This window comes from Chelonoidis abingdonii, chromosome 20 (genome assembly GCF_003597395.2).
Source record: "Chelonoidis abingdonii isolate Lonesome George chromosome 20, CheloAbing_2.0, whole genome shotgun sequence".
NCBI lineage: Eukaryota > Metazoa > Chordata > Testudines > Testudinidae > Chelonoidis > Chelonoidis abingdonii.
The window spans coordinates 12734800-12751283 of record NC_133788.1 but is presented as its reverse complement, the minus strand read 5'-3'; the positions used below and the strand labels follow the sequence as shown (position 1 = coordinate 12751283).

Below are 16484 nucleotides of genomic sequence, written 5' to 3'. Positions count from 1 at the left end.
AGGGATGCTGATCCATGACAGATGCCTGAACACTACAATAATACAAACAGTAATAATATTCCAAAACCACAGAAGGAAGTGGAAGCTAGGGTTGGCATTCAGGAGACTTGTGCTCAGAACACTCTGCCACATGGAGAGGCAAGTAATGTAAATGTAGAATAGCATGTTAAGAAAGAATCATATCAGACAGTCACAGAATGGCAGTTCACATTCAGCCAGGGTGAAATTCAGCACGGGGAAGGCTGTCAGTAAAGGCCTATGTATCACTTAAGCCCTCAAATTAAGGATTCAGTGAGGCCTAGGCCTCAAATTGGTCCACTGCCCAGCGGCAAATTTCACCCCTAGTGTATTTTATTTTAAAGGATCCCAAAGCACTTCACTGATTAATGCTAGATGGTAAAGATAGATGTTTCTAGAATCAGCTATACAATACTGGTAATAAGTCACACACTAACACACTAGTATTACCAACCACAAACATTCAAAAATCATGAGCAAGGTCCCTTCCTAGCTGGTTAAGTTAACCTGACCAAACCAAACTGTGCATCAGATGCTCGTTTTCTCGCTTCGTCCCACATAAAATTTATAAGCAGAGACGCAGTTTGAAACAAAATTACAACTTTACTTAATTGCTTTCATTGAAGTTTGATTCAGGCCCTTAATGACTAAAATAAGAGCCAGAAACATTTTAACAACATCTGGGAACTGGAAATCAAGGAGTTCTGAATGCCTGCTTGCTTTTGTATTGCATATTCTTTACACTTATTTCTTAATGTATAAACAGTCTTTTCCTTCCCCGGCATTCAATAATGGCACTACATACGTTTAAGGTTATGTATGAATGTAAGCAGTGGCAAAATCAGAGCCTTAGCATTTGAATACATTCTTGGTGAGGACCAGCTCCTGTATCTTTACTGGGAGTGAAGGGTGCTCAGGACCTTGCAGTGAGATTACTTTAAAACTTGTGAGATTTAAAAAAAAAAAAGAAAAAAAAAAGTAAAAAGCCACCACACTAAAATTGGGAGAGGGGAAGAGAGAGATTATGTTCCTCCTTGTTTTGATCCATTAGGGGTCACATTGTCATGCTTTTCTCAAGCCGTGGGGCTAGCAGGGGCCACTGGATTTTCAGAAGTGGCAGCTTGGGAAGTTCTCTTTCTCTGGCCCCTTGCCAGAACCCAGTTTTTGCTGACTTTCAGCCCCACAAGTGACTTTGTTGGTCAAAGTATTTGTTGCACTTTGCAGGACTGCTGCGCAGCTTCTTTTATGGTGAGTTGGGGTAGCATAGAGAGGGACGGCATCTGTGCTCTCTTGTGGGCAGCATATCCTATTGCTTAATGTACAGATGGCGGTATGGGCACACTGAGGAAAAAACTCATCTACTGCACCCTTCTTACTCAGCTGAGATGTGCTGATTGATAAATTCCTGCCTCAGGGTTTGTGTCATAATAGCATGCAGGGTCTGATATTGGAGGGCAGACCTTTTCTAGTCTTACACTGGTAATTATGCACAGGCATTGATGCATAATCCATCTTGGCAGCAGAGTGCAGAAAAACTCTCTTACAGCTATTCTTCTCACTTTACTCTTATCAGATGTCCTTCTGAACAGCCAAGTTAATTTGTTCTCAAGTAATACATATGGGATTGCCAAAATAAGCCTGGCCCCACTGCTATTTGAACATTTAAATTGTATTAGAGGACTGTCTGCCGCCCCCCCCCCCCCCCCGCCAAAAGACTGCAGCATGAAAATCTCTTATACAAGCATCACATCTGTCTCAGGCTTTGAGCCCATTTTTGCTTAAACCAGTGGGAGTTTTGCCATGGTCTTCAAAGGGGGCAAGTTGGGGTGTTCAGTGTGCTGTGAATTTATTCTTGCTGCTCTTTTGTAAGCGTCTTGGCTTGCTGATTACAAATGGAACCTGTAGGGTATTTTCAAGCAATACCCACTCTCCTCTTCTCTGCTTCCTCCATGAGGGGCCAAGAGCCACCAGCTCTCACTGAGACTGTTAGAGCCTGATCCTGCATGACATGCACACCCAACACCCATCTCCCCCCCCTCCACCCATTGACATTGTGAGAGTTCACATCAGGACCCAGTTCCTCATTGATCATTTTCTGATTGTTCTCGTGGAATTTCTGACCTAGGTGCAATTCTATTCCAAATAGCTTGTTCCAAGGTATTCTTGCAGATCAATTGTCCCCAACCTTTTTCGTCTGGCGGGTGCCAGACAACGAGCCACAGAGGACTGTGGCAGCAGATGAGCATCCGCCAAAATGCCACCAACAAGCAACAACATCAATACGCGTCGCCACTGGAATGCCGCCGAAAATCGGCAGCATTTCAGCAGTGACACCTCTGGATAACACTGCTTCTCAGCATCATTCCAGCGGATGCTCGTCCACCGGCCAGAACACGGGTGCACTTAGACACCCCGGCGGGCGCCATTGCACCCGCAGGCACCGCATTGGGGACCCCTGTTGCAGATAGTGCTTAGCTAAAGATAGGTGCCTAGAACAGCTCCATATATTCACTTGTTATATTGGTGCCTAATTGTGCTAAGTGCTTTGTGAAAACAAAGTTTTTAAAAAAAATCCCTACCCCAATGAGCTTACAAGGTAGAACCATCACACAGATAAGCATTGGGATAGACCACTACCTATGTGAGTGGTGATTGGTGAAGTCTAGCAAAGGAAGCAAGTGCATGCTAATGGCTTGCGTGTCTTGTGTGGTTTGCATAGTTCTTTAGAGAGTTTTCATCTCCTTTGTCTAGCGTTCTCTATGAAGAGATTTCAGGGCATTAGAAGATGAGAATCAGCCCAAGTCTCAAACAGACTAGATAAGGAACAGCCCAATTCCTTCCTCTACAAGATCTTGGCTCAGAGACATTTTCCTTCCATTCCCACCATCATTTTAATTCTATTTATATTTAGTTAATATTGCAGAATTTTGGTCTCTGTCAACTGAAGAAGGGAATCAGACTGCACTACAAGTTACTACCAGATAAACACCAGCCGGGGTATGATTTTTAAGAGTTTTACTAATAATCAGCATTGCTGGCACCATATGTTACTGGCTTAATCAAGGTTAACAGTAAGGGAGGTTCTATGGGATGGTTAGAATTGCAGTTTGGAATGCTAACAATAGCCATTGTCTTAAAGAATGAGGTTATTCTTTTAAATAAAAAAAGGTTACATTCCCCCACCCTAGTTCCATCAGCTGTGTTTATCTCTGCTCTATATAGTCAAGTCAGTTGCAGTGGGGGTGTGGGGGAGCATTAGGCCTGCTTAGTATTAAATCAATTGATGCTAGTTAATTTCTTTATTTAAAAGAAATCTTTTAATTGGGAAAAGAAACAACATGCAATTTGGAAAGTGCAACCTCTGTCACTAGATTTCAGCAGCTTTTATAAGCTCAAGAAAGATGGGGAAGAAAAAAAAATCCAGAGAAAACCCCTTGATTGTTAATGAATACCACTCTGACTGCTTATGTTTACACATCACAAAAATAAATCCATACTGCTACTCCAGGGACTGGCAGAAATCAAGGCTTGCAAACCTGCAAGGTCCTGAGCACCCTTCACTCCCATTAAAGATACAGAAGCTGGTTCTCACCAAGAATGTATTCAGGGCTCTGATTTTGCCACGACTTATACACAATCTTAAACAAGTGTTTAGTGCCATTATTGAATGCCAGGGGAAGGAAAAGACTGTTTATACATCAAGAAATAAGTGTAAAGAATATGCAATACAAAAGCAAACAGGCACTCAGAACTCCTTGATTTCCAGTTCCCAGATGTTGTTAATGACTAAAATAAGAGCCAGAAACATTTTAAGGGCCTGAGCCAAACTTCAATGAAGACAATGGAAGTGATAAGTTAAACTGTAATTTTGTTTCACAACTCTGTGTCTGTGCTTATATATTATGTGGGACTAAGTGAGAAAACAGCATCTGATGCACTATTTGCTTTGATCGGGTTAACTTAACTAGCTACATAGGCATTGTCTCTAAGCCTTATAGAAAAGGCATTTAGCTATATTAGTAAACTGATAAGTGATCAGTGCTATCTGCATTTCATTTGGGAAGGGGACTTCAAATGCATTTTGATTAGCTTTTGAGATAAATCTTCACTCACCACATAAACAAGCATATCAAGATTCAGACCTACTGAAGAACATTATCAAAAAAGAACCAACCTTATAGAATTATGGGACATATTACTAGAGGCATTAGCATTAGCTGCTAATACGTGTGAAATCTGAGAATTATTTTTCCCTCCCATTCCTACTGTGACTTTCCATAACACTTTTTTTTCAGATTTTTCAGGGTTTCTATTTTTTTTTCAACTTGCAATCTGGGATTTAAACATGGTGTGGTATTTCAGGGAGTAACACAACAGACAGCAGTTGACTGGAGAGTAGATTAAGCAAAGTACAACACCAGGTACCTCCATAGTTTTACAGAGTACAGAAAGATTGGCCCACATCTTCCAACACATTTAGGCTCCTAAAATCAAAGGAAGTAGTAGTGAACAGAGGACAGTGAGTCCTGCCTTAAGAATACTGTCTGCACCTCTTATTGAAGCTAGTGGCATTTATCTGTATTCTGCAGCAGCATCTCTAGTGTCTATTTCTAATGCTGCCTGCTTGCGACCTTGGGCAAGCCACTCAATTTGTGTGCTCAGTTTCCCTGATTGGTTAAACCACTCTAATAATACTCAGCTCTGGGGTATGTTGTGTGGCTCAGCATTAGTTTGTCAAGTACTTGGCTATGCCTGGCTAAAGAACACTCTATAAATACTCTAAGTGATCCTCTGTTAAGGTCAAGAAGCAAGGAAGGAGGGTGGCCTTGTGGTTGAGACAGTGGATTGGGACTCAGGAGATCTTGCTTTAGTTCTTAGCTCTGTCACAGACTTCCTGAATGACCTTGCCCAAGGCCACGTTAATCTCTGCCTCAGTTTCCCCATCTGTAGATTTCCCAGTGTCTCCTTTTTCTATCTAGACTGTGAACAGTTTGGGGAAGCATCTCTTTTTCTAGATCTTTGTACAGTGCCTAGCACAATGGGGCAACAAAAGTGCTAATGGAACACAAATAATACACAATATTTCCTGTTTCAAGGGCAGCCTGTGAGCAGAGCTACAATGGCAGGAATGGGTTAAGAATCCATCTGAAACTGTATGTTCATTTGCTGCCCAATCACAATCCTTTTACTTGGAGCTGGAGATCTCAGCAACTGTTAGCCCAAACCTACCTATTTTCTTTTGGCTAAGTCTGGCAAAGTTCTCCCTCCTTCAAGCAGCAAGCTTTAATGTCCTTGTTAGAGCCTGTGCAGATTACTCAGATCATGCATCCAGCATCTGAATGCTCCTGAGTGTAGGAGTGGATGCTTTAGTCATCCAAGGTTTATGAAAGAGAATTGTCTCCACTTAAAGATGCTCTGGATTATGTTCTCACTGACAGAATACTCCTGGGAACCTGGCACAGCTCAGCTATTCTACATCCCACTGTGGCTACCCTTAATATGCCAGATCCCTGTTCAGTATCACTGAGCAGATGGCAAGGGGCATACTTCAGCTTCCTGAGGCAGGAGAGGGGAGGATTGGGAAACTCTAGGAGGTGTTTTCTAAAAGGGTTTTGGATCAATATTCCTTGGTGTGCACTTGCAAGAGGAGGGGGGACAGCAGGTGGAAAACACATTTTCAAAATCCCATGGATATCATGGGGAGATGGAGCTCCAGCCTCCATCTACTGGCATCTTCTGCTTCACTTCCCAGCCTCCCCGCTCTGCCTAGGCAGCATGGTCCCCAAAGGAGACATGCCACAGTTGGCTCTTCTGTCCCTAGCTGCATAATACTCTCCTCTCTGAAGGGACAGCAGGAATGGTCTGGAAGTGAATGCTACATCCGATTCCCAAGCAGATGTGCCATAGACCAGTGGCTCTCAACCTTCCTATACTATATTCAGGAGTCTGATTGGTCTTGCGTACCCCAAAGCTTCACCTCACTTAAAACTACTTGCTTACAAAATCAGACACAAAAGTGTCACAGCAAGATATTACTGAAAAATTGCTTACTCTCATTTTTACAACAGAATTATAAATCAATTGGAATATAAATATTGTTCTCACATTTCAGCGTATAGTCTATAGAGCAGCATAAACAAGTCATTGTATAAAATTTTAGTTTGTACTAACTTTGCTAATGCTTTTTATGTTGCCTAGTTTTACAACAGGCTAATATCTAGATGAGTTGATGTACCCCCTGGGAGACCTCCACATACCCCTGGTTGAGAACCCTTGCATAGACAACAACTACTCTTTAGCTTCACTCCAGCTTCCTAACTCAGACACACACAGCTTGAATAAACATGAGTCATGCTCCTCTGCCAGATGATCACTAGAATCTAGAAGACAGGAGGACCATAATGAAGCAATTCTGACTAGTTAGTATATACCAGAATAAGCATTTATGCAGAATTTTTTTTTCATAAGATCCAACATCTCCTTCTTAAGTCTTGTCAAACACATAAAGAATCCTAGATTTATATTTGAAAACAACTTAAATGTAGCAAGCTCTAGCGTTGACTAGAAACCAGCCTATGGAGTTACAGTACAACAACAAAAGACTATTTTAAAATGGAGAGTAAAGGGTTTAAGGCCAAGATGTTCAAAGGTACTGAGGGGATTTGAATGGTTGATCTCAACTGAAGTTAATAGGAATCCAAAATCTAACAGACAGCTTTCACAGTGTCACCCTACACTCTACTCCTGGCACCCTCAACTCCAGCAAAGTTACAGGTGCTCAGCATCTCTCAGGATCAGGCCCTTAACAACAGGTATTTAGCAGTGATTGTGATTCCCAGAGCATCAGTTTTACAAAGAGAATGAAAAATTAATCCAGGTTATTAAACAGACCCAGAGACACTACCCTCTCTGTTAATAGGCTGGCTGTAGAAGGTTTGAGACTGATTACACTTCTTTTTATTCTCTTTACTTACATCCTGCTTCCCTTAATTTATGTTGCAAACATTTTCCTTCACCAGGAGCAGCACTACTTGAGGACATCCATTGGTGGGCTAGCCCTTTTCACAAAGTGCTGTTCCACTAATATCTAATGTGAGCTATATCTCAGCACAGGGATTGTTTCTATAACCATAGCTGCATCTGGCACATACCCTGTTTTCTGTATCAGGTCCCGCAAGCAAGCAGCTTTCCCAGAGCTCAGACTAAACAAACAAGTGAAAGCAATAGCTCTCATTGCCAAAGGTTTAAACTGAAAGCTCAAGGAGGGCCCCAGGTCTCCAAACAAAGTCAATCCATGGATGGCTTTTTACAGTCCACACACTAGTAATTCACAAAGGCAACTTTGCCCCAGATTACTTTCTTCCACAAAGAAAGTCTAGTTTCTACTGCATACTAAGCTTTTAAAAGGGAGAAATTAACTCCAGCTGGGCGCAGCCCGATCTCCCATAGACTGATGGGTCCATTCCTTCAGTAAGGGCATGCAGCTGTGATCCTGCTAGTCCTTGGGGAGAGTTAACCCTCTCCCTGCCAGCCTCTAGGTTAGAGTTTATACACTCTGACACCTTCTACAAATCATAAATAGCCATACTAAAAACAAAAAAGGCATCCTTGCCTTGGCTTAGTCATTCTTGAACACATTGGTTTTAGCTTGTAAGCTTTTCTGGGCTGGGGCTGTACCTTCTCTTGCATTTATACAACACCTAGAACTAGCAGAAACAGATACAAATAGTAATAAATGCAGAAAGAATTAAGAGAAAATGGAATCTTATAGATCCACCTGAAAATAGAGACTGCTGCCTTTTCAAGACTGGATTTTTAAAAAAGCAAAACCAAAAACTTAGACATGTTACAGTTGAAACTATTAAAGGAAAATTCCAGTGTTGCATATGAAAAATTGACCAGGTAAATTAAGTCACAACAAGATACCTAAACATGTGCCTAACTGCAAGAACATCAGGATTATACAGGTGCTTGGAGCTACGGACATGCTTAAGTATCTTGCTGAATCAGGGGAATAAATATGCAAAAAAACCCAACCCATAAATATATTAAAAAGTTAACAAATTACTTCAGAAATACCCCTTGAAGGTGCACATCTCTGTAACTGTGGAGGTGCCTAAGTTTATTATTTATTCCTTAGCAGCAGCCATGTTCCTGCCAACGGCAGGCAGAAACTATCTGCACTGAAATTGACTTGAGAAGACCATGAATTTTGAGCACCACACATACATATATATTTATAATTATATTGTGACTAATATGGCAATTTCCTGCAATATCCTTGAAAGACCTGCTTGTATTAAATGTATGTGTTATTGGGAGCTGGGAGCCACTCTGCCCACTGAAGCCCAGTGCAGTGCTGGAAAGGCCAGCTACACCTCAACCTCATAGAGTTAACTGTGTGACTGAATCTCCAGAGGGAGAGACACACACGCCTGCCAATGGCGTAATATGTTCCCGCTGAACCATTCACATCTCAAACCACTGCCCACATGTCTGGCTGCATCATGCTGGGTGCAGAACCAGCAGAACACCAGTGGGAGCAGCTGGTGGTAGTCAATGAGGAGACATTCATTGACTGGTGAGACACTGGGACTCCTCAAACTATAGTTAAACCTCATGTTGTGAAACCCCCATCAAATGCTCTGCAGGTGTGAAATTGGAGTTAAAGTTTCTGATGTAGATGCCTTTGCTCTACCTCCATCACAGATTTCTACATAGGAAAGGTCAGGAGTTCCAGCTGTAGGTGTTGTAGCTGTAGCCTGGCCTGAAAAGAGGGAGCAATTGGTGCCCATTGCCCAACTAATAGCTGGGCAACAAGCTATTGAGGATATTATTATTCAAGTAGCAGAAATAGGATGGTGGCCTGTATCAGAGGAAGTGAGCTTGCACCACCCGGCCGGCTCTAGGTTTTTTGCAGCTCCAAGCAAAAAAACAAAACAAAACACACACCACCTGGAATGCTGCCCCTGGAATTGTGCTGCCCCAAGCACGTGCTTGGTTTGCTGGTGCCTAGAGCCAGTCCTGGGCACCACCTGGTTCATGCTTTAAGCCTAATATAAATAGTGGTTCAAATGAGTACCCCCCACCGTGCTCTTGAAAAAGCACAGAAAGACAGAAAAATAATGCAAATTAAATGAATGCTAATATAAAAAGCAGGGGAAGGCAGGTGAGGCCTGGGCCTGACATGAGTAATTAACACATGGAGGGTGGCCTCATTTTTTGGGAGAGAGGATTAGGGAAGGAAATAAATCATTAGGTTGAAAACAAAATGTTTGTACTAAATAAGGTAAGTGAATAGGTCAGTCGACTAAGACAACAGAACGTCTGAGCCAACTAAGATAAGAGGGAAAACACGCAGGGAACTATTTACGATGAACTAGATAAACAAGGGATACATAAGAAAGGAAAGATGAGGTAAAGAGGAATTCGAATCATGGACAGTGCGTAGTCAGCACAGGCTGCACAGGGATTGGCTTCTTCAAAGTCAATCCAAAAATGTGTAATGCAATGTATAGTCAATGCAATAAAATGTGTGATGTATATAAAGGGAGAGGGGTTTTGTATAACTTTGGAGTGGCAGTGTGCTGTGCATCCACCCCCCATGTTAAAGTCTGATCTACTCAGGGTAGCACTGCTGTATGCTACAGATAACTGAGTGACTAAGGCTGAAGTCAAACTTGATTCTTGGAAAGCAGAGTGGAAAGAGGTCTCGGAGGGAATCCCAGTAGGTATGTTGTCAGATATTTCATATTATTTGCTTTTGGGGAGTGATATTCTGGCTTTAAAAGCATAAGGGGTAAATCAGACCCCCCAGTTAGTACCTTGAAGGTCTGGATCTGTGTTAGCCAAAATGCAATGGGCATTTGAGAGGAAGGAGAGAAGATACCTTGAAACTGTAACATATATATGGCAAAACTTGACATTTCAAATTTAATGTTTTAAATCTTTTAGATCTGCTTTTGCCCAGGAATTCCAGATAAATAAGACAGATCAACATGGGCCAGCCTTGCTGAAGTGCCATAGTGCATGAGAGCCTCACTCCTGAATAAAGGTCCTATTGTGCTAGCTGCAGTACACCCAGACAAAAATCAGCAACAGCCCCAAAGAACGTACAAACAGGGGAGCACAGGAAAACAATGAGCTCCTCTGATCTCAGTCCCCCACACTTGCTTCTGTACTGTAACTATTCAGTAACTACTTCAAGGAAAGCAGTCAACAGGAGCAAAAAAAAAAAAAAAAAGTGGGCTGTCCAAAAAGGTGTGATCCTGGAGTAATAGGGACACAGATCAATGAACCCAGTCTTGCTCCCATAGCGGTCAAGGCAATGCTCCTATTGACTTTAAAGGAGCCAGAAGTGGACCCAGCATCTGTGGGAAGCACTGGCAGAACTCATACAGTTGCTACCTCACTCCCAGAAACCCACTGATTTAATTTCTACAGTTAAATATTTAGAGTGAATTGTATTTATTTTCACAAGGGGTGGTGGAGCCACGTAGAGAACACAAATGAGCAGTAACAGCTTGGGGGGGCTCTTTCCAGGTTTCTCAGGAGTGACCCCTTTGCTCACTTCGAGCCATATGACGGCTAGCAAACTCCCCCTCTTGTGTCTCTGCCGAGGGCTGCCACCTGTCCAGGTTTCCCCAGGACTGTCCCTTTTTTTGAGGGAACTGTCCTAGGCAATCAGTAAGGGGGCTCAGGACACACTGCCAGCCAGCCAGTTTTATGGACTCAGGATCATCCTGGAGCTCTTGGGTTTGTCTTGTACCGCAGAGATGGCAAACCTACTACCAGACCTCCCCTGTCTCCCTTCCAGTCACTCCCATTTCTCTGACATGGCCTGTAAACCTGAGTCCTCCCTCACCCACATAGTAACAAAGTAACAAATATGTCAAGCCCCCCCCCCCGCTGTTGAGAGCACCCCCTAGCACCCAGGCATGACTAAGCAGCGTTTTTACCTCTCCGTTGCTCCTGCTGGACGTCCGGAAATCCCCTTCCTCTTCTGACAGCGTGGCCCCCCCCTTCGGGGTATCAAACTCCTACCTCCAAATCAGATACATCAACAGTCACAGTCACACTGACCTGGGGCCCTCGCCCTGGCATCCCTGCAACATAGACCAGTCAATACTAGCTCAGCTATCTCCCACTCTAACTCCCCCCCAGTCCCTTATTTCAGGCTCCTCACAGCACGACTCAGATCTGTGCTGGCTCATTTTCAGGCTCTGTTCCAGGTTTTCGTGTCACCTCAGGTTGTGTAGGCTTCCCAGCCTCCCTCAGGCTTCCCACTAAGCCCAGAGTCTCAGCCACCTACCACTAGGGCCTTTCTGCTTTGGGGCTGGCAGTGGGGCTCCCTCCCCATCAGGCTTAGGGGCTGGCACTCTCACTCCTCAGCAGCCTGAGGGTTTCCTTCGGTACAGGCCTGCCCGCAGAGCCACCCCCTCAGGTGTACCACAGCAATCCCAATTAAGACTCCCTCCCCCATTGCCAGGTGTCTCCAGGCTGTTCTAATTAAGACCCTCTCTGTTTCATTAACCCTTTCCTGAGTCCTGTTCCTTCTATCTAAGTTCCCTGGCAGAGGGAGGCCTGTGCTGTGCCTTTATTTATTTTTTTTTAAATAGAACCGTTCAGACAGACTGCGCTGCCACTTGCTTTTGCCTGCATTCCATCTCTAGTCCTGCCCATGCAGACTTATGCACGTGCTTAACTTTAAAGGTAGCATGTATAGTCCCCTGGACATCCATAGGGCTATGCACCAGATATAAAGTTAAGCACAGACATAAGCCTTTGAAGGACTGGGAACTATATGTTGTCCATTTAGGACCCACTTACATCAGTGGGATTTCCTCATGCAGGGTGGCTACAGGTTGAGGGGCTTAGACTAAGTGTTTTGCAGCAGGGGCCTCTTGGATCTATACTGTAGCTAGCACACAAGGCACTATATTAATCAAAATCATATGGACAGTAACATCCTTCAGTTCTTGCATTAGGAAAGGCAGGAAGGTGCTACGTTTCAATGCCTTACTCCTGTATGGGTCTGACATTGACAGCAGCACTTTGGTGCCAACACACCAACCCTCTCAGGGTCAGTGCTCACTGGAGCATCATTGGAGTAAATAGTGTCACACAGCCTTGTCGGAATTTACGCAGGGAGAAAATGAAGCTACTTTTGGACAGATTACCTCAAGTTAGTAAGGGCCAAAATGTGGGCCAGCCACAACGGTGGCACAAGATACTCTCTCAAACCCCTCTGCTGGAAACCCATCTCAGAAAAGCAGCCTCTGTGTGCAGGTGGCTTGACTCCGCATCCCCAAAGCCTCTAGATGTTACAACAGCTATAGACCTAGCACTACTTTACTCCTTCCCAAGACCAGTGGGGGTAGAAGTAGGGAGTCTGGCCTTGGAGGCACAATCTCCTGCCCAAGCTGCTCTAGAGGTAGTGTAACAATGCTCTTCCTATACGTGGTATAAAGCCATAATGTGATGATTCAGCCCTCTAGTAGCATCTCTTTTTCTGACTGTAAAGATTAGGATGGCAGAAACAAAGAGCATTTTCTTAGCAGGGAATGCAAACATGTCTTATTCATTATTTATAATAAACATGGGGTTTAGATCCAAATTATTCTAAATTAAAAAAAATCCTCAATCAATAGTTTATTTGAAAACAATTCAAATATTTGAAAATACTGTTGCACATATACACTGCTGTTTCAGTGAACCCAGAATTTAAAATATTTTGAAAAAGGTACCAGTTTGCTGTATTTTGTTTTAAATTACAAAACCACACAGAATCCACCAAATAAAGAGTACATTGATATAAATAAATTATCAAAACAAATCACAACACACAAATTACATACTTTAATAAAAACAATTTGGGGTTTGGGTTTTTATTTATTTTTACAAAAATGTGTTTTGACTTACAAAAAATATAAATCTCGATATATTGGAAATGATGCTATAATGGGTTAAACATTATTGCACAAAAGGAATTTGTCACAGTAAATAGCATTCACATGTTTTGGCCTATACATTTTATCATGTACCCTTTTTTCTTTTTTGTTGTTTGTCCTCCGGACATATATTACCAAAACTCAACACAGGACATTGATTATTTGAAACTAACAAATGAGCCCAATATAAAAGAAGCAGGAATGTAGGTCATTCTATTTATTTTCATTCTGCAATAAAAATATGGGGATAAGGGAATTCTGTGCAATACCATCTCAACACAAATCAATAAAAGCAAGGACATTTTACAAGTCTCACATTCCATCCCTAACCTGCTACTGAATCTAAAGTATTCAGGTACATATCATACACACCGTACCCCCACAATACTAAGAACAACTATGAGAAGTAAGGAAGACACTGGAATGCCCTAGATGGTTTGATATCACAATTTTGGAGCTGAATCCTGCATTCCTTGTTCACCCATAATTCTTATTGACTTTAATGGGCATTTTAAGTGAGTAAAGAATGCAGGATTGGGTCTTTAAATGGAGCTGGTGCGAGATCAAATGGTACTGTTTTAGGTTAGTATTACAAAAAAAGGGCGGGGGAGAGACGAAAACCTGTGCCAATAACTTTTTTTTTTCTTTTTTTTTAAGAAAAAAAAAGTCTTGTTGGTATGGACTGTTAAATGTTTATGCAGATCTGCATAGTGCTGTAAAATATTCAGAAAACAATGTTACAACCATAAGGGGGTTGCAATAGTACAGCAGCACAAGCTTTCTTGCAAATAAATCAAACCACTTCTAGCTATTGTTCAAAATACCCACTTAATGCTGTGACATGAGGATCACCTCTCTGGATTATTGCATATAGTCCAAAAACCAGGTAACAAGACTGTGAAGAATGTTAATGCAGTTGTCAGACAAAATAAACAGCATCTTTCTTGTGTGATACAGGAAACACTGAAGGCAAATCAAACAGCATTTACTTTTTTTGCATCAGCATTTTCAACTTGGGTTTTAAACACATGTGAAATAATAATACTTTGTATTTCCAGCGCACCTTTCAAAGGAGCTCAAAGTGCATTCTGAACAATAATTTATTGATTAAGCCCCATAACACTCCGGTGAGGTAAGTAAGGAGCATTACAAAGTAAGAAAGTAAGGCATGGAGTGGTTAAGTGACTTGCCCAAATTATTGAGAGTTCTGGGTTCCATCCCCAGATCCGTTAACTCCCAGTGCTTTGCTCGTACCACTAGATCACACAAAAGAGTGAAAAACTAATCACAGATATACAGAAGGATTGATAATGGCTCTGCACACATATGTAAACTTTACTGTTAAATGTTTACTTCAATTATAGTCAAACATTTTTTCAGCACCTTTATTACACTGAAATCTAAAAAGGAAAGCATCTTTGTTATAATTTTAAAAACCCCAAGATGAATTCCTTCCAAATTTCATCCATACATTGAGCAGATTCTTCCATGTGCTCAGTAAGAAGATACTGAAAAAAACCTAAGCACTCAATATGCTTGGTAGGCTGGGATTTGACATTCCATTAGCTGATGGCAGATTTAAAAGCGTTTACTCTGTGGGCTGCAAGAACTCAGAAGTGAACACAGCTTCTGCATAATCCTCACATACATCCTGCAGCTCTGCTGCCACATCACATAAGGCTTCTTCTGTCAGTTCTTCTGCAAGGCTAAAGGAGAGAAAAAGTTTAAAAGCCAAGGACAGAATCCTGGGGTTTGTACAAACGAACCCAAATATGGACCAATCATTTTGTCCATTTATATCAATGCTTTGATCTCAAAAGAGTAATGTTTGTATTTCTTTTCACATTATTATATATATTTACTATGGGGAAAACTCCTGTACTATAGAGCCATCTTGTTTACTCTTAAGTTTTGTGGCGCATCTGAAATTTTTGCATCTATCAGCTTTCTGATAAAAGAGAGATGAATACATGGTGTCCATGGAGGATTGGGGAATGTGACCAACCTTCCGTTAACTGGTATATTTTTTTCCTTTTTAAAAATGTTAGATGCAAATCTTTCTGTACAAAGCAGAACATTTAACATACTTGGGACCTGACGGAAAACCCATTGAAGTCAATGGAAAGACTCCCACTGATTTTAAATGGTCATTGGATCAGCCCCATCTGAAAGTAAGGATGTTTTCAGGAGAGCAGTGGGATCAGAGGTTTTAACCTCAGGAGAACTCAGGTCAACAGAAGACTTCATAGTGTTTCAGCATTTGAGAAACTCAGGTCTCTGCTGGCCTGTTTAAAATTTCTCCTTCTCAGAGTCTTACGTTTGCTGCAACAATACTAGGAAAATTAACTTTTCGGTGTCTCTAATACAGAACAAGGCCGTTTCTTCTAAATGTTTACTGATACATGTAACAGTTGACAAGTTTTATGGGGCCCTCTGATGGTAAAACATTCAAACAGTGCTGTGAATTGGATTACATTTTTAGTTTGATTTCAAATCATATGTACAATACATACATAAGCAGAGGTGCAATTCAGCTGCAAGAAGGAAGGACTCATTTTCATTTCGTCTTTTTGCCAATCATGAAGAGGGGCCAGTGTTTGAGCTACTGAGATTCACATCAATGCCAATTATGAACACTCTATTGGAGTTGATAAGGATGGTGCTGAAACATGCTCAGGGATGTTTTAGCGGTCCATTCTAACCTGCCTCAGATTATAGTGACCAGTCCAAGGTCATTCAATTGTTGCTCCCATAGGCCTCACTCCAGCAAAGCACAGAAGCATTAAGCACGTGAGTGGTCCTATTAAAACCAAAGGCACTGATCCGGCAGACACTGGTGTTGAGACTTAATTTTACTTCAGTAAGCCCACTGATTTCAATGGGGCTAGTAGAGGTAATATTACGAAGCATTTGCTTAAGTGTCTGTAGGATCAGGGCCAAAGAGACTACACACATGCTTAGAAAGTTAATCCCATGTTTATGTGCTTTGCTGGAGCGATGACTTGATCACAACACTGAGACTTATTGGTAGTTGATTTTTGAATGACGCCATTCACAGACTGAAAATAAATTCTGGGGAGAAATGGCAGAACTTTTTGCTGGACATTCATTGAGGCACACTTGGGAAATGATAACAGATAACATTGTTTACTTGCTGAACCCGTTACTTAGCAAACCAAAAATGCTTATTCAAACTTCGCTGGTGGGATGGCTATTTTTTATTTATACTGTAGCCTTTCAGCCTCCACCTCCCTCCTTGTTTAGCCAATGTGGAGAGAATGAATATACATTTTTTCTTTGCTAAGGAATGAGCAGCAAATAGTCAGTTATTTATTACTTTACCTCTTGTCTGCATTGCAGAGGATGAACTGGTGACCCAGCTATGCCGTACACTATTTATATTCCTAGCAATGTACTCTACAAAATATTTCCTTTTTCTAATCTCTTCTTCAGTGAAATTTACAATAAGGCCAGCTGCCATTTTAAAGTATTTCACTTGTTATTCCAAAAACAGCA

The 16484-nt window shown here is 41.8% G+C and overlaps 1 protein-coding gene across 6 annotated transcripts in view; it reads right to left on the bottom strand.

Moving 5' to 3' along the window:
* Window positions 1–12649: 12649 nt before the first annotated feature.
* KIAA0753 (KIAA0753 ortholog) overlaps window positions 12650–16484 on the bottom strand; it is a 32740-nt gene continuing 28905 nt past the window's right edge. For all 6 annotated transcript variants that reach the window (XM_075074011.1, XM_032774476.2, XM_032774479.2 and 3 more), the window contains one exon: window positions 12650–14674. In XM_075074011.1, the coding sequence (XP_074930112.1) occupies window positions 14557–14674 (118 nt within the window). In that variant the 3' untranslated portion in view covers window positions 12650–14556. The remainder of the gene's footprint in view (window positions 14675–16484) is intronic.